General features: G+C 43.1%; 1 protein-coding gene across 2 annotated transcripts; it reads left to right on the forward strand.

Moving 5' to 3' along the window:
- The first annotated feature begins 365 nt into the window (after positions 1-365).
- On the forward strand, positions 366-13613 carry IL20RB (interleukin 20 receptor subunit beta). Of its 2 annotated transcripts, none has more exons than XM_009948731.2 (7): positions 366-453; positions 5099-5225; positions 5965-6155; positions 8976-9100; positions 12300-12450; positions 12770-12915; positions 13488-13613. In XM_009948731.2, exons 1-7 carry the CDS (start codon positions 366-368, stop codon positions 13611-13613), a joined length of 954 nt encoding a protein of 317 aa, XP_009947033.2. The 2 variants fall into 2 exon arrangements, with proteins under 2 accessions (XP_009947033.2, XP_086329380.1); XM_086473254.1 differs by having other exon boundaries at positions 396-451; positions 5088-5225.
- Positions 13614-18686: the final 5073 nt, after the last annotated feature.

Consider the following 18686-nt stretch of genomic DNA (forward strand, 5'->3'; position numbering starts at 1 on the left):
GGAATGAGCAGAAAAATGAACATTTACAGCTATATAAACTCCATGGAAATATCCAATGAATCCTGTTTCCTCCTTATAATGTCTTTGTTTAATATGTAATTGCTAACTAAGTGAAAGAGAGTTATACCATCTAGTTGAGCAGTTGCACAAACCTGTAAAGAAATGCTGGCATTGGATTACCCGGGCACTCCCTGTAACTACACCCTTACAAACAATGTACGTACGTCTTAGCATTGGCACAGACAGCCAGAGAGCCAGTGTTTGCAATATTCCCCTAGAGTCTGCACTTCGCTGGCATCATGGCTGGCACAGATAGCGCTCCTTGTCTAGGAAGGGAAATTTCTGAGCTGCACAACAGGGTATGAATGTGGGAAAAGGCGACAGGCATCAGCAAAATGTCACTAAATCTCATCTCCTTCTTCCTCTGCGCTTTGATTGCACCAAATCTCACAGGTAAATGGCTAAAATATCTTCAGTTGGCTTAAGTCAGAAGACGAAGGGGTTGTGAGAAACAAAAGGTCTTTTGTCCTTTTGTTAAACTTGCCTCTACAAAACTTAAGCCAAATAGTATGAGGTCAAGTGATCTTGAATTTTAACTTTTTGTCTAAAATTAATAATTGAATAAGCAAATGAAAAATACAATCCATAAATTCTATGTTCTGCAAGTCAATTCTGAAATCTAAAGGGGAGTTTCAGTTTGAAGGAAATTAACCTACTAATACTGTATTTGTCTCTGCTCTTTTGCTGTTCTGTGAGAAGCTGTGCTTTCAAGTTCTCTTTTAATGCTGATCTCTTTGAGCAAAGGGGATGCCCTGCCGGTGGACGGGATGCAGGGTCAGAGAGGAAGGGTATAAAGGGTTAATTAATAGCTAAAAAATGCTCACTGAGGGTCTCCTTTACCCTGGAAGGAGGTTGGGTAATTAGTAATCTGCTTCTCAAAGTAAGTACTAGGCTCCAAACACATCTTTTAGAAGGAGTTTGGCCTCAGATCTCCTGATTATGCTTCAGTGTTTTTGCGATGGTCAGCCCCCTAGCAAGCAAACACGGCTTGCCAGTGTGCTCTGATTTTGCTCAGTTCTGTCTTCCTAAATGTGCCATCTTAGCTCTTGAATTCAGGTTGTGTCTTGCTCCATTTTGTTCTCTGCCCCAGAAAAAATCATTTTGTAGCTTCCTTGGCTGGCAAAACACTTTGGATCATTATTTATAGTCCTTAGTTGCTAGGTATGGAAATCACTGACTCAGTGACAAGTTGCGTATGCTCTGGACGTTTATTCTGTGGAATAGCAAAGATTATGAAAAATGCTTTTTAAAAGATGGCAAGCTGGGCAACTGTTCTTTAAAGAAATTTGGGGATATGTTTACTGTGTTTTGTTTAAGGCCTGGCTAGCTGTGTGATATTTCTGCACCAAGCCATGTTGCCCATGTGTGTAGTGACTGCCAGCCTTGCTCAGCCACATACTTATCCAATTTTGTCTTCTAAGAACACTGTGACAGACAGTAGGAGAGAAATTACACTGTGTCTCCCATTCTCTTGGCCTTTACCTAAAATATGACAATTTCTGTCCTAGTCTCCTTTCTGAGCAAAGAACATTTTTTGATTGAATATTTATGTCTAAATCTGCCCCTGCGGTTGGGCAGAGCAGACACCAGGTTAGAAAAAAGTGTGTTCCTGTCTTGCCTGGGAGTCCAGGCTTTGTATTCCGGGTGCTGGGGAGAAAAACAGGCAAAGGGGCATGTACTATGGACTTGCCTTGTGCAGTCAGTTTGTGTAATCGGCAAATGGGGGAGGGGATGTTCCCAGAGCCTTCAGGTTAGAGTGACAGCAAAAGAGAGTGATTAGCATAATGTATTATTGTTGTCTAAAATGCTATGTTTCTAGGAGTTAAAGATGTATGGCTCTTATTTTCACCATTTAGCTTACAAAGAAATTTCCTTTAGCATTTTGGAGTGTTCCAGACATCACTCTATTTTCTTATCACCAGTATTTAGAGTTCAGAATTCCCTTGTCAGATTCCCCTTCACTGAAGTGTCCTCAAGTGCAGAGAGGCAGACCATGCTTGAAGATACAAGAAGCTGGTGACATTGTTGTCTTCCAGATTAGAAAAAGGAGATTAAATGGTACAATGCTTGGAAGATAAAAAACAATGGTTATTAGCACCACAGTGAAAAAGGCTTTCTCAGCCCTGTATATAAAATTTTAAGGGGCATGCCAGAAGAAGTACAGATGAGGTAAATAACTTCTGAGCGCTATGAAACACTGATTCTGGAGTTACTGTTTCTTCTTGTGTTTGTTGAGACCCTGAAAGGAGAGGCTATTATGAACAAAGAGGTAATTTTATTAATATTTTTGTGGTGTTCACTTAACATTTAACAGTAAGTAGTGGTGATAGTGGTGATGAAGTTACAGCAAGTAATGACGAAATAGTAGTGATGAAATAGTATTGTATTCTACATTCACACAGAAAGAAGGGTATCAAAATCTATCCCAGAGAATGGAATTTTATCAGGGTTTGTTTATGGCATTTTAAACTGAAAAGTAAGCCAGACAAATGCACTGGACTTGATCATGAAATTATTTTTTTTTTGGTACTTGTAGATTGTTTAACACAAAGAGGAGAAAAATGTTAAACAAGAGAAATCATCACCATTCTAAATGGAAATCCATTCTTTGCGTAACAAATTAAATAAAATATACTGGGCAGGAGGCAAAAATACTATTTACAGAGAAAATCCAGACGTGTCTTTTCTTTGGCATGACTGGAGCTGTTAGGGTAAGAGTCAGTACCCTGGCTTGCAAGACTGTAGTTTGGCTTTTCCTGTGAGGCTATTTACATGCTGCTTGTGAATCCAAAATCAAATGGAAGCGGTGTGCAGCCCCAGGCTAACAGCCTTCTGGGTCCTGCCTGATCTCCTTGTCCAGTTGTCTCCTGCACTTCGTATGATTGTTGTTTCTTTTGCCTTCAAAATGCATAGACCAGAATTAATGGAGCATTTTAGTACTGAAACAACATACTTCACTGTTTATACTCAGTGCTTTACCTGTTTATATAACCTAGAATTGTTTTTTCTCTCAGTGTTAAACATGTATTTGCTTACAATTGTTTTGTGGGCTGTTGCAACAGATGGATTGGAGAAACCATGAATATAATTTGTTTGAATACAACACAGGATACCTTATGTTTAGATCAACAGTATTTTGGAAGAGCATGAACCTCTCTTCCAAACTACAGCTTTCAGCCTGGCTCTAAGTCCCAGGCAGAAAGCAGAGAAGTGCATCATTGCTTTTACTGCTCAGGGACTCCATTTAATTTGTGTACTGGATGAAAAGGTATCAAGTTTGAGCTTTACACCTTTCTGACTCTTCTGGGGGCTGTCCACTGTGTTTGCAGTAGGGCATGGTTATGCAGTTACCAACATCTCTGTACGTACCATCAAGTGAGACATGTTAAAGCTGAATCATAAGTTTTACTTTAGTGTATTTGTTATTTAATTATTTAACCTTACAAACATAAAAATCTTACCATTTGTACATCTAACAGCTACACGCACATGCATATGTGTATACTTATGCCCACACAGATATCTGTTTCTATATTCTTTGATTATGAAAGGTAAAGACTACCTTTCTCTAGGGATGCACACCCCTTCATCTGAAGGCAGACGTCAAAATTAGTGCACCATTCGTGTGAGTTATATGTTCATAACACTATACCCCCCCACCACCATCCTACCTGCAGTGCTGGGGGCTTAGTTTTCTGACACTCAAGTGCAAACACTCCATGGCACTGAATGAATAGCTGCTGTGTGCTATGGCTTTGCCACGGAAGGTATGTGGCCCAGTAAAAATCAGCAAATACACTCTGTAGATAACACACATGAGTATTAGGTTTTTATATGTTTTAATTTTCTTGGAGAAGAGTTCTTATGCATAGCAGAACTTGTGCCCATCCTGAATCTATTAGTACCAAACAGAAACTTAAACCAGTGAACTTTGTTTAGAGAGATACATACACTGTCATTAGGCCCAGAGTTTTTCCTGATGAATGCAAGAAAGAAACCTTAGTATCTGCATATGAGCTTTTGAGATTCGGCTGAAATGAAGTGAGAGGTCTCACTGTGCCAACAGAAGAGTCACTGGTTTTGCCAGCAAACCAGGAAAACAGTGTCCTAAGATGAGCATAGCCAGGAAACCAAGACTGGTCTCAACCAGATACAAAATACTTGGGGCCATTAAAAGATAGATAGTCCAATTCAGAACTATCTTCTTCTTTTAAAATTGATTTCTAGACAGTTTAGTAAGATAGGGCTCAGTACTGTTGAATACAAAAAAATGTATATCCAAAAAGTCCTGAAGTCAAGGGCTTCAAAAATTATGAAACACTCCAGTACAGTTTACCCCTGTTCACACTTGGAACATCACTGTGTGCGTGAGTCACGTGGAAAAACTAGTGTCTGATCATGTAACTGAAGTCTGTTACATAATTCACATACTTAGGTATGCCAACGCCCGAAAGTAATATGGGAACCAAAATTACAAGGAAAAGTAATGTAATAAGTTCATTCATTTATAGTCCATTGAATAAGTTTATTCTATTAAGAGGTACTTTGATTGCAGCCTACAAGCACTTACATTATTAGAATCCTGCAACGTGAAAAGAGCTGTACCAGAGCTAGGATCTTCAGTGTCCAGTCCAGTCAAGCCTGGACAGAAATAGCACCATGACATTCATTGGAACAGTCTACAGGGTGCAATACAGTACCTGATACTTGACTTCATTGAATTGAATTGGATGACTTTATAAAAGCTTGACCTTTTCTCACTGTTTTACTGATACAATGAAAAACTCTAAAATAATGAAAAGATCCGCTTTGCCTTTCTGTAAGCAGTGCCAGCCTAACTGCTCTGTCATTTGCTCTTTGGTTGTCATTTCTTCTTCTCTGTAAAATACTTTTAAACACCAAGTGACAGTAGTGAAATGAAGAGTGTGTATTTCGATGCAAAACACAGTTCTGCACTATTCTTCTAAGCTTTTTTTTTCTGAAACAATCATATAGCTTCTTTCTTTCTTATTTCTTTTTCTTTTGCTGGGAATTTTAGGTGAAGATGCTTTGTTGCCGGCGCCTCAGAATATCTCTATTCTTTCCACCAACATGAAACACTTCTTAACTTGGAGTCCTGTGATCATCCAGGGAGATACCGTGAGATACTCTGTTGAGTTTCAGGGGTAATTTCTGATTTCTTTCTTCTTTGCTCTTTGGAAACTGTTTACTCAGACTTAAAATCCTGCACTGTTTGAATGTCTTGAGCACTATTCAGTTCACAGGCCTAAGAGAAGTTTGATGCTCCAGCACCGTTGATCACAAATGGGGGGGGGGGGGGGGGGGGGAAGCAGGGAGGGGAATTCTTTTATTCCAATTCTGAGACTGTTTAAGGTTAATACATACCTGAGTAATCCAAGGTGTGCATTAAGCCCACATATGAAAACTGCCTCTTTCCAAAGAATTCAAAGTTAGGAAGATTAGCAACAGTTTATTTAGAAGAGGAAAAAGAAAACATTTGAGATTTATTCAGTGTTAATCTTGTAAACACTTAACACACATTACAGGGGGTTTCTGCTACATCTTGAGCAGTTACTTGTATCACAGTATGGCTTTAGAATTGTTTACCAGGGATGATCAAGTCGAGTGCGTGGGCAGGATTTGATGCATCAACACTGCGTTGGCTGTGCCCACCTCCTACAATGTCATGCTGCATTTGGCTCAAGAACAAACTGGCTCCGGGAGACTTTCTCTAGCTAGGATCTATAACACACCCATACTGGTTTCATACACTCCTGGTATTCCAGCCCCGTTGTATCCCAGTACTGGTTTTACCTGGAAAGCACTAGCAAGCAGCCTTAGCCCATGTCACAGATACATGTTCTGTCAGACTGTTGCCTCTCTGCTTTCTTTTCCGCTTATCAGGGAGTATGAACGAGAGTACGTCAATGAGACCTGGATTCCCATCTGTGAATGTTCGCTTATCACGGCCACAGTGTGTAACATCACAGAGGATATCTCAGCCACTGTGGCCTATAACCTGCGTGTAAGGGCAGATGTTGGTGCTAGAAGATCACAGTGGGGCACCCTGAAAGGTTTCTTCAATCGCATCACAAGTGAGTCCTGCCATTTGGCTTAAGCTACATCAGTCGTGTTAATTTCTCAGAGTTCCGTGTTGAGGGATTGCTCATGTGCGTATTTGTGGTACTGTGCATGTCACACAAAGTCCATAAATGCACAGAGCACATCCTACTTCTCAGGTCCTCTCATACTGAGTTTGGATGTTTCACTCTTAGACATGATGCGTTCTTGGACATGAGTTACTCCTAAGGCAGGGCCAAATTTACCAGGGCTTGAATTTTAAGGGCTTCAAAGATAGGTAAGAAGACTCCAGGCATTTCTTTTGGCAAGTTGGCCACTCTTGTCCCTGATTTCAAAGAGTTCTGATCAGTCAGGGTTGCTGTCAATGCTCCATCTAATCCATGTCATCTAGTCACTTCTGATGGTCTAGAACTTGATCCTATGGAAGCACTTACTCTAGAAAACAGCTATGTCACCCCCTGTCTGCCTCACGCTGTCCTGGAAGTCCCACTCCCTTCCAGACATGTTTCCCTCCTCCCATGTTCTCAGATATATGAAGTAACCTCAGAAGAGGGAAGAAAAATGGAAACCGTAGCATTGGTGCAGTCCGAGCGATGCATGGTATTTTTCTATATCCTTCCAACTCCTGCAAACTTGAGGCCCAGCTCAACCCAAGGACCATGTTGCAGCCTAAAATTAGCATACAATTTCCAGTGTTTCTCTGGAATCGTTACCTCTGTTCTCTGCCATGTAGTCAACTGCTTTCAGCAATAAAAACGGTAGTGGAAAACCTCTGTTGAGGTCACTATTAGAGTGCAGCGCTGAGTCTGGAATGGGTGGCAGTCATCAGTTTTAGCCAGGGAAGAAGATACCTGCCTGAGACCAGAGCTGACCTGATCTTAAACTTTCATCAGTCATTAGAAGTTATCTACCACTCATGAGTGAGCAGTGCTTACTCATACAGAGCACTTAGTCAAAGCAGCACCATCAGAAGTGCCACCTAAGTTGATGAGCGTGTCTGTTGGTGTTTTCTGGACAGTGCTTTAGATGAAAAATCCTTCCTTTTTCTAGGAGCTATGGTGGCACAGAGTTGAGCCACAGAGCATACTGTCAGGCAGAGGTAGAGGAAGGATATGCCTTAACTTGACCCTCTGCATGAAGAAAAGCAGCAACTTACTCATGGTACAGTGAAGTTTTTGACAGCTTGGTCCTGTGTCTTAGAGACCTCAATACAATCCTTTGGCTAAGCTGTGAAAGCTCAGAGGATACAGCTTGCAATGGGCTGCAATGTGAATATGCATATATGGACAAATGTTTAAAAGAGAAGGAAAAGTCACTGTATGTTCTTGTCCTTATGTGTTTTTACTGCTCACTTTCCCTTGCCTCTGCTTCTGCATCTCTTAGAAAACCTGGCATTGAGGCTGAGAGTAATTAAGGAATTCAAAGCACAGCCCACAGGTTCCATATGTAGTTCACAGACAGTCAGGGCACCAGCACAGCCCACAGTACTTCTAGACTAAATAGCTCCAGTGTCAAAGCCTTAGGTGTAGATACACATAGTGTGGTAACATATGGAAAACACTTTTAAAAGCTCTTCATAAAACTAACAATTTTGTCAGTCTTACTTCTTCATTTCTCAAAATTCAAATATTTAGTTGGCATCTGGTGTGCCAGCACAGAGATAAATATAAATGCTCCCATTTGGTTAGTAGTTGCATCTTGCAATGTCCATTTGTTAATACATTAGCCTAATATTTGTTTTTAACCTTCAAATGGTATCACTTTTTTTATTTTGAGACATCATGTTAAGCAGATTCTCAGCTTTTAATTTAAAAGTATAAAGTAGTTTTCCAGGCCTCCCATTTGTGGCACACTCATCATGAACATACTTGGATTTTATATTTTCATTTAGTTCATTCATTAATGGCAATTCACTGGATGTAAGAGAAAATTCCATTGACATCTTCTGTAGGTGGCTATATATATTGCTCTCCTGCCTTTCTTGAAAGCAAGGAGGTTGAAACCAGTTTCAGCAAACGCAGACAGGTAAAGAATGGCATAGATAAATACTGCAAATATGATCTCTCTACTGCCTTGATTCCCAGGTCACAGATGTACAGTGTGTATTTTCATCCATGCTTGATTGATTCTGATTGTTTCACTAATTCTCTTCACAGCAGAATCCCAGACTGAACCAAGCTTTGAATATCAAAGTAAGCATGAAGCAAATCACCTGCAGATTTACTTGCATACGTTTACAAAAACTTAAGTCACAACAGGTCATCAGCCCAAGTCTTTCTAAAATCACATAGATACTAAAAGAAAATCAGGATTCATGTGAACTGCCAGAGTTATCCTGAGGCTCACTTTGTTTTTTCTTTCACCTTTGAATAACTCCCAAAATTCCCATGAAGAAGCAATGGTTTCACAGCTCCTGTTCTGTATGTTAGTGCTAAGCTAAGGTCCAGGAGCAGAAGAACTGGCCTGATCTGGGGTCTCAACTTCTGGTCGCCCAGCTGGTTCTGCTTCTGTTGATCACAGGGGACCCTCAGGCCAGACACCTCCTCCACTGGAGAAAATTCAAAACCTTTGAAGATCTGTGCCACTCAGCTATTGCCAAACTGCTGTTTGCAATGCCACTGATAGTCCTTCTCCTGCTCAAAGTCTGCTGTCGTATCTGGACATACTGGGAGGTAGAGCAGAGAGAAGTTTCTGCCCCACTGAAGCAACCATCTGTTATTCCAGATTAATGTTACTGTGCTCATGATGGCAGCTTCTCTTCCTCTCCTAGCTGCAAAAAGGAAGAGAAAAGGGTTGCCTCTGAAGTGATAATGGTGCTCTCTCTGTGTTGGCAGCTTCCCTGACTCCACCTCTGATGAAGGTCATAGCAGATGGGTATCATTTACTAGTGGAGCTGGAAGACATGGGGCCTGCCTTTCAGTTCTGTGTTCTCTATTGGAAGAAGGGCCAGGAGAGTAGGGTGAGTTTTACCCTTGGGTTTTGGGCAATAACAGAGAGCCCACATACTGAGTGAAAGCATACAGACATTGCCCAGGGCCTGTTTGCCAGCCCAAGCTCCTGCTGTGAGGCTGGAAAACCTGCCTGGAGTCAGTGTGTGCCATATTCCTCTGCATATACCAGTGGGTTGCTCTTACCCCCATGGAGAAGCTTGTCTGTTCTTTCCATACTTCTTTCCCTGGGAAGATGAATCCCCTAGGGACCTCAACAGTTGAAAGAAACCAGAAGTCAGGAATTGAAGGTGTTTATACTGACTTTCTTCTCTGAACATCATTTGATTTAATCAGACCAAGATTAAGGTGTCACACTGAGGTGCTGACACAGTTTTCTCAGGAGATTTTTGTAAAACAGCTTGCCTCTGGCAGTGAGCTGCAACTTGCTTAGCTGAGGGCATTGCTTACACCCGGGTAATACTGAAGCAGTGACAATTTATGCTCCATTCAGGTCCTTCTGTTTTCACTAGGCATCAATTTTTTTGTTTTCTCCTGGGAACTTGGTGCATCCATAGCATCTAAGAACATAAAAGCGTGAAAGCAGCCATATAAAGTCATACCATGGGACCACCAAACCCAGAATCCTCTCTCTGCCAGTGGGCAATGGAGATGACGAAGGAAAATAATAAGGAGAGAACCTCTGTGTAATTAGATTATTTTCTGAGATTTCAGAGACACAGTTCCAGGAAACTCCTGAGCCAGAAGTGATACCATTAATAGCCCTTGATGGATTTTTGTTCCATTAGTTTTTCTGTTCCGGTTTTCAAGCTTAACTGTTGTGCAGTCTCAGTCTTGGTTTGGGGCCAGGGGAGAGAGAGAGATAAAGATCAGTTATTCCCTATTCACTTTCCCCACCACTCTACTATTTTTATATTGTGTATCTTTTTCCAGGCCAAGGACTCCCAAACTACTTAGCTGGAAGGGCTTCCACTGGGAACAACTATTTTTGCCTTTAACAAGGTGGGCAGGGAGTAAACTGCAGGAGCACTATGGGTTAGCACCATAAAACAAAATAAGTTTTCACACTCTTTCCTTTTCCTGGCAATTGTTAATGTGGGTGACTAGCAGAACTGACTATTCCATGAAACCTGAACCCCACGTTCCTGTTTCCGATGGGGGATGCTCGGCTTAAGGTCCAGTCACTGACTGTAATAATGAAGGGGAAAAATTCTCATGAGCATCATTTCGCATTTATTTGTGTTGAATTTCATTTATCATTTTATTACAAGATCCTCCTGCTGTTCTTCACAGTTGGCTGTCATCTTTATTATTCTGAAGTGGGGGTTTTTTTAGTATCATTAGTATGTATCAGTTTTCATTTTTCTTCCTGATCATCTGTAGTAATACGGTGGTGAGCACTGACCTGCATGGGCCTCCCCCATCACTTCCTTCCACTCTGAGAAAGGATTAGTAATTTAACCATAGAAAAGTCTTTCTTCTGTCAGGAAGCAGCAGGAGCAGGGCTGCTCGCTATGAACAGGTAAACCAGGAGCCAAGGGTGATCCCAGTGCAAGCAGTGCCCTCCCCAACGAAGCACAGGCCCACAGGGTCTGACCACAGCGGGCAGAACCTCGTACTGGTAACAGGGTCCATCAGCAGCCCTAGACAAGACAAGCGATGAACCAGGCCAGGGATCCGTATGGGGACCCCAGCCAGGAGCAAAAAGGAGATAGGATGAGAGACAGGGCTGGAGACGAGGCTGCAATGTACTAAACAAGTGTCCATCCAGGAGACAAGCTACATAAAACGTAGGTCCAAGGGCCATCCTGGAGGTAGGTCTGGAGACAGGCAAACCTCCAGTATAGCTCAGACTGGGACTGAAGGTCCTGGGCTGAGCTTAAATGGGGCTCCTGAGCCACAGACAGGAGGATTGGGAGGATGGCAGGCAGGGCTGCTCAGGGCCATTGCAGCCTGGTTAGTGCACTCAGAGATCCAATGCCTTTTTATCACATGGCTGTTAGCTTTATAGGCTTTCGAAATAGATATTCTTGACTACCTTTTGGAAATCCAAGTAAATGAGATCAACATTGTCCATGAGCTTTCTGACACCTTAGAAAGAATTATATAGGTTTGTATCTGATTGCCTTTTAGGAATTAAATGTTAACTCTTCTTCAGTATATGATATTAATCACCTAAACATTAATTCCAAGCTTCAGAATACTTTCTACCAATCGGACTGTCACAAGCATGAGGTTTACTGGTCAGTACATGTCCGGTTCTCTGCTAGGACTCTTTTAATGCTTTTTTTAGTAATTGAAACATTTGGCATGTCTGATTTGAGGTTTGCGAGAGGTTACACAGTCCAGGTAGTCACTGACCTGATTTTGTCCTTGAAATCTTTTCAAATTAATGGCCCTCAAGATCACGTTTCTGTGGAGAAGGATATTTTGATGGAGAGAAGGACTTGCCCTGCCAGGAGAGCTCTACTGGCTTGTTGGAGGTGTCCGTATGTGTGTGATGCTGGAAGTTGATCAGGCCTTCTGGGAGCACAGGCTTTGCATCTGCAACACAGCAAGAATTAGGAGCAACTAGCTAGTTGTCCTCCCATGATGGAGGAGACTGGGAATAGCAACTTCATTTTGCTAGCAGTTAATGGAGTCCTATTTATTTCAAGAAAATAGTATACTGGTGTTCATACGCTGTTTGAGAGTTGCTGAAGTCTGTTACAGTTGCACACACCAAATTCACTCGCTCCTCACTAGCCCAGTCTATCCCCTTTCTATGCTCCAGAATCACAACACAGCTCTCAAACCCCTGTCACAGCATGGTTCTGGCACTCCTATCAAATCATGGTAGCACAGGCATGATTTTGGTATCCTAGCAAAAACTCAGATCAGTTAAGACCTTAGCCATTAAGCCCTTACACCAGGGGAGTAGGTCATGGTCTAGTGTTGTGGCCCAACATCATCATTACGCCTCTTTGGCTCACAGCTCCTGCTTTCCATCCTCTCCTACCCTTCCAGACCTGTGTGGTCTCATTCTGCACTCTACTGTGCTTCCCTGTTTGCTGCTTTTCCCTCCTCTCATTCACACAGTCCTCTCTGACACCTCCTGCTGCTCCTTCCTTTTCTCACAGTAAAGCCTAGGTTAGCATCATGTTAGGACTCCTGTTCTCAGTTAGGTCCTTGCCCTGTGTTCTGATGCTTTCTCTTCTGGGCCTGTGGCAGATGCAGCAGAAGGTGGTGAAGGAGGTCAGCTCTGTGGTTCACCTGGACACCATGGAAGCAGGACCTGAGTATTGTGTAAAAGCCCAGACATACGTTGAAGCAATCAACAGAAGCAGCAGCTTCAGTCAGACACAGTGCGTGAGGGCACAAGGTAACACCCAGCCTTCCTTCCTATTCCCCTGGCATGGTCATGCCCAAGAAGGACACCCCAGCAGCTCTTCTTTCCCTTCCACCTAATATCTCCTGTCTTGTTTGCAAATATGCTGCCCATATTTTCCTTGGGGGAGGTAAAAAAGGAAGACTCTGGAGTACATCCCCCTATACTGGCACTGGGGTCCTTTCCTGGAGTGTGCCATCAAAGGATCTCACCAGGGTGGGTGGGAAGAGCAGTCACAGAGCGTGCAGGCTGACTGCATTGAGTGGTTTGTCCTCACAGTCTCTCTGAGTTTTGCTGCTTCTGTTATTTCTAGGTGGCACATCCACATGGCTGATTACTGCTCTCATCTCCTCTACCGGCTTTGCTGTGGCTGCTTTGACCCTGCCTTTCCTCACCTGGAAAACAAGTAAAGTCTTTCAGCATTCCTGCTGCCCCATTGCTATCCTGCCAGACACACTGGTAAAATTTTTTCTATGCTTTATGGGGTTTTAGGGTGCTGGGTATTCACAAAAGCATGGGACAGGCAGAAAAGACACACACACAGGAAACCTTTCTCATTCCAGTGTGATGAGCTGAGCTGCAGGGGTCAAACAGCCCACATGAGTTGGCTGTACAGCTGTCACTGCCTTCAGCTTAGAGCCCTGAACAGGGACAATGCTACTGGTGCTTATGGGGGAGCAGCTTGGGAGGCATGGACAGACCCTGCCTGACCAGCTGCTCCCTGAACAAAACAGCTGTGTCGTTGGCAACACTGCTCCATGTCCCCTGGTACCAGCGCTGAGCTTCCCAACTGGAGAAACTGATCATCAAAAGCAGCCTCTTTCCTCCCTCGGTAAGAGTATGTTTAAGTCAGTAGCTTAAGTGTGCTGTCCAGGCAGCAGCTTTTGTGGCTGTGGGTTCCCGAGCACAGGGTCTTGGGGCAGTTGTGGCAGGAAGGATGAGGGGAACAGTTTGTAGGGAAAAGTAGATGAGCGACAGGCAGATTAGCTTACCAGCCCAGCGGTGTTTGAGTGAGTGCATTTCTTTTACAGAAAGTATCAGAGCCCCCCACCGAGCTGATACTGGGTGGCAGTGAAGAAGCTGAGCAATGTGATCTGGTGGTGCGTGTGATGCCTTCAGAAGAAGTTCTCCGACTGTGGATTCAGGAAACACTTTAGAGCACCCCAGGAAAAAAAAAAAAAAACAACAACACAGCCTGTGGAAACAGATCTTCTAAGCAGAGCTGGCAGATTGTACCCCAGTCACTTTCCTCAGAGTGCCAATAAGTAACAAGGTTTTCTTCGTGTCTAAAAGCTGCTGTGTATGAGGAGCACATGGCCTCCTCTCATCCTCTTTGTAGCATCTTCATCCATCTACATAAAAAGCAAGTAAATGTCGCAGGTGACAACTGCCAGTTTCTGTGTTCTCCCTTCATATCTGTACCCTTGACCAGACACGAGTTGACTCATGTTCCCTTGACCTCTGTCAGCCACATCGATGGTCCCAAGGCAGAACCCACTCTTCAGCCACTGGGATTTTACCAGAGCAATAAACATAAAGCTCAGTCCCTTAGTTCCAAATCATTTCAGCCTCAGTATTTTTAAGAGAAATTGAAGAGCCAGTAAGAGCTTCTTAACATGGCTAAAACTGCTAGAATAAGCAGGAAAAAAATTGCTTTTAGGGCTGCATGCCCTGACCTGAGGTTACACTTGTGACTGGACACAACATAACTTGCTGCATGTGGCACATAACAATGTATGGGGCCAATAAAACTTACAGACAGCACCATGAGGGACAGCTAGGTTTCACCAGTGCTTAGGGGGGAGCGATGTGAGAAACAGACAGACTTCAGAGATGGTTGGAGGGAGCATCAAGAACCATTTGGGCAGCAGAGCTTTGCGAGACCAACAAGATCAACTAGGCAAGGATGTCAAAAATATGAAAGCTGGATATGAATGAATGAGAACTAGGACCTTTAGGAAAAAAATAATTAGGGTGAATTGGAGTGGAAAAAGATGAGGAAAGGACAGAGAAAGGTAGGTTCAAGAAATGGGAAAAAGGACAAAAAGATGTTCAAATCATATGGCCAGGATTGTCCAAGGTGCCTGCTGGGCATCCCTGTGGTTCAGCATCACACCTGAAGCAGGACATTGATTGGGTCACGCAAGGCAAACCTGCTCCTGTGGTCAGGAGGGCCAGCGCGAGAGGCGACTGGAGTGCTTACCATGGCTAGTGAAGGAATATCAGGATGGGTGGATCAAGCATCCCAGCATTACCATTTTAGTGGCTATTCCGGGCCTGATGACGTCATTATCTTCCAGATATCTTGTCATCATCTTATGGAAGGAAATTGCAAAAGACAAGGAGAAATTCCTGCAAAATACAAATAAAATATAATTGTTCTGTGCATATCACAATTATGGCTGTCGCTTCAAAGAAAAGTAATTTGTTACCTGCGAGGCACATACTTGTGTCAGCAGGGCATGGAAAGACTTTGAGCTGAAAAGCTTTTTTTTAAAGCTATCAGTGGATCTAATAAAATTTAAGACATGTCTGCCTTAAAAAGACTTTTTTTTTTTTTTTTTTTTAAAAAAAAAATTTCATTCTTGCAATCTTACGTCCGGCCATCCGGTGGCAACAAAGCACCGCGAAAAAAGTTAAAGTGACTCAGGACTATCAGTACCTCTGTGTTCACGCCCCAGTCCCTGGCTGGCACCTCACTTTCGTGTTGCAGACCAGTTCCTTGTTTTAGTCCTGTCTCGCTAGCTTCTGTCTGGTCAATACAAGGGTATAGCACTTTGCTGTTAAATAGTAAGATCGGTACTGCTGAATCTGTAGCAAAATTATACAACAAGAAACTGTGTGCAAATCTGAGCATTGAAGACCCAGGGTCGATTTTCACGGTTGCTGTCTACATTTAGCCTGTACCCAGGGCTAAACTCTAACAGTTGCTCCATCACCCAACAACCCCTCACCAGCCAGGGAGGGCAATCAGGAAAAGGAGAGCAGACCCACGGGCTGAAGTGAAAACAGATTTAATGAACCAACCCCAGTACTAATGAAGGTATGCAAAGTTATGCTCAGCCAAATGAACATGCAGCCATCACCCTCAACAGGAGAGCAGTCCTCAGGAGCAGGGAGAAGCCAGATAAGGAGGAAGAGACACCCCAGCCAAAAGTCCAACAGGACAACCACCACCACCTTCCCCCTTTATAATGACCATGACATTATGGTGTGGGCTACACCTGTAGCTAACGGATCAGCTGCCCTGGCTGACTTGAGCCTGCTAGCATGGCTGGGCTATGATTCTATCCCAGACAAACCAGGACAGTTGCGAACACCCATACAATGGTGCACTCAGACAAGGAGAAGATTTGGGAGCAGAGAGGAGAAGGGCATCTGCATGGGCTGATACGAAAAGTGCTGAGGGGACCAGCAGGTCTCATGCATAGCTCCCCATTACAGAGGCCTTGGTGGCAAAGCTGGTTTAGAGCACTCCTGTGCCTCGCATTTATCCTTATTTTATTCCCCATTGATTTGGATGAGTTCAGTGCTTTTGTTGCTAGCGTGCCCCACGGGGGTATCCCCATATAGGACTTGTCCTTTCCACGGCTATAGGTCTGAAAAGCCTTACCAGTTCCTCCTATCACTTCCCCCCGACACTGTTGTGTTAGGGCAGTAACAGCAATTGTTTAGGGATACAGAGGAAAGCAGTGAAACAGAAAGCTTGTTAATTTGAATGTGAAGGGCTTTAAATAATATTATTTTCCAGCTGCATATTAAGCACATGTTTCTTTCCCACTTGCAATAACAGATTTTATGCCCCTCCTCATTGCCAATAAAGTGGTTAAACAGTTGCACAAAACTGCCCAGGCAATGTTAAACAACATTCTGAAAAACAATTCTTGGAGTAGGGAGATGGAAGGAAATTGTTTAAATGCCACTGCCATCTTAGCAAGGCCATATTCAATTTGCATCAGGATATTCCAGTTTGTACCTGTGGAGACTTGAAGCCAAATTTGAGGTGCTGATTGAAAGCCCCTGGAAAGCTTCTCCCTTTGAAGCATGTGCTGCATTTTGTTAAACCTGAAAATCACAGCATAGAACAAAAGTAATTCCTTTGCCATCTGTGTACATAGTAGCATGCCACTATGTGCAGTGGCACTGGTGCAGGCAGCTGCTGTCAGTCACTCTCTTTAGTTCATTTCCGTGCGTTGCAAGAGTTCATCATGCCTTGGCCGTCATGGTCTGGCTGCCTTTGATAACTGATGTTGCTCCCATGACCATGGTACTACATTTCAACAAAGGACCAGACAAGTAACTGCAGCAAAGAGCAGTGTGTACTGATGAACTTTGCTCCGTTTCTTTCCATTGATGTGGCAGTAAGTAGCTCCATTTCTTTTAAAATCTACTTCTTTTTTTACTTTCCTCAAAAAAAAATGCATGAAAAAAAAGCACAAACCTGCATCACTTCTTTAGAGAATTTTGGTTTATGCTCCATGTAACCTGTGGGCTGTGATTCCAAAAAAAAAAACCTTTTTCCTGAAGACTTTGCAAAAACAGAAGAAATGCTGATAAGATTGGTTTTCAAAGAAAAAAATATTTAGTCTATCAAACACATACCAGTGGGTTGACAAGGCATCAAGGAATTCAGTTATCTATTCCATGACACTAAGTGGCTGGGATATAGCCTAATTTTTCCTGTAAAGTATATTTCCTTATAAGTATAGCACTGCTGGCAATTTTTAAGGGCTGATATTAACATACAGTCCAGCATTTCACTTTCCAATCAAACTGAGATCTTTAGTTAGGTAAATTACCATTTTAGCTATTTTCTGCATTACTACAGTATGTTTCGTCTGTTTAAAAGTTACCTTTTTTTCTTATGAAATCAAAAAGTAACCAAAATCAATACTTTGACTACAAATTGATTCAATTTCTTGTGAAGGGGATACTGTGACCTGCAAATGAAGTGCTACAAAGTTAATAAATATCTAAACCACTGCAGATAAAGATGTTTATTGTTTAAAGGGTTTATGTACAGATGATTCTGTTGCTATTAAAGCACAAAACTGCAGAAACAGAAAATTACTCAGTTCGGGTATCTTGTGGTCTTCTCAATAAATGGAACTATAAAAAAATTCAGAAATTATAAATCAAGGTATGAAAGGAATTAAAAGGTGGCAAGGTTAAGTGAAATTGCCCAAATAAATACTACACATGGAGCCCTAATTTTATTTCATTCAGCATATGGGCTATAATTTAGCTATTACTGCAGAAATGGCTACTTCTGAGGGGTTTAATGTTCATGATTTGCTTGGGATCAAACTCAGACCGTCATTAACAGCCAAACACGCGCTCTCCCAGTGCAGACCAGCAGGCAGTGATCCTACCCTGAAGACATCCTGTTCATCTCTACAGCCTTCAGTCCCAGATGAAGCTTTGACAGGAGCTTGCACTTGCTCTACAGATCTTCAGTGCTGGAATAAAATAGAAAAAAGAAGAAACTGCCAGCCTGAACTTGCCTGCTGCTGCTGTGTTTAACGATGCTAACGGCTCACTTTGCCCACACCAGGGTCTGCTGTGCCACTCCAGAGTCTGTCATTCCTCACCACAGACCCAGGAGGAGAGCGATGGCTCTGCAAGGTGAGGTGAGCTGTCTCCAAGGTGGGAAGGGCTGCCATTTCCCAACAAGGTGCACTTCCCCAGTCCCCACACAAGAAGGTCCAGTGACTATGACGGGGGTCAAGACCAATCACTGGGCAAGTCTGCAGTGATGAGGTTGGTGGGTCAGGACTGAGGCATCAAACATGACCAGGCACAGACAGAGCTACAGCATGGCTCTGGCGATGACCAAGGGCCAGCGCTTGAGCTCAAAGGCAGTTCCCAACAGAGCGGAGGTCCTGGTGAGGATTTTCACAATCCTCTCGCAGAGCAGTCTGATCTCGGGTGACAGGGGTGCACCACATCAAAGCTGGTCTTGGGCACAGGCCCTCCAGCCACTGACCCCAGTGGGTTTATCCACCTCCTCTACAAGCAAGCTGAAGGACCTGTGTCTTCATTGTACCTTGGGACAGTAACAGCGTCTGAATTGTTTGTTTGTTTGTTTGTTTGTTTTACATTATCCTTTATTTTTTATCAGACATCTGAATCAAGAGCATGAGGCCTATTTAAATATACAGCAGAGGCTTAAAGTAAATGCATTCCACCTGTCAAAGATGACTTTAGGAAGAGCAGAGAAGCATTGGTGT

Source organism: Leptosomus discolor, chromosome 14 (genome assembly GCF_034619465.1).
Source record: "Leptosomus discolor isolate bLepDis1 chromosome 14, bLepDis1.hap2, whole genome shotgun sequence".
Lineage (NCBI taxonomy): Eukaryota > Metazoa > Chordata > Aves > Leptosomiformes > Leptosomidae > Leptosomus > Leptosomus discolor.

Bases quoted from the DNA above. Each gene is read 5' to 3' on its own strand.
- IL20RB (XM_009948731.2), top strand. From the start codon at position 366: ATGTGGGAAAAGGCGACAGGCATCAGCAAAATGTCACTAAATCTCATC. The intron at 12,451-12,769 runs GTAACACCCAGC...TGTTATTTCTAG, and splicing joins ACAGTGCGTGAGGGCACAAG to GTGGCACATCCACATGGCTG. The intron at 12,916-13,487 runs GTAAAATTTTTT...TTTCTTTTACAG, and splicing joins CTATCCTGCCAGACACACTG to AAAGTATCAGAGCCCCCCAC.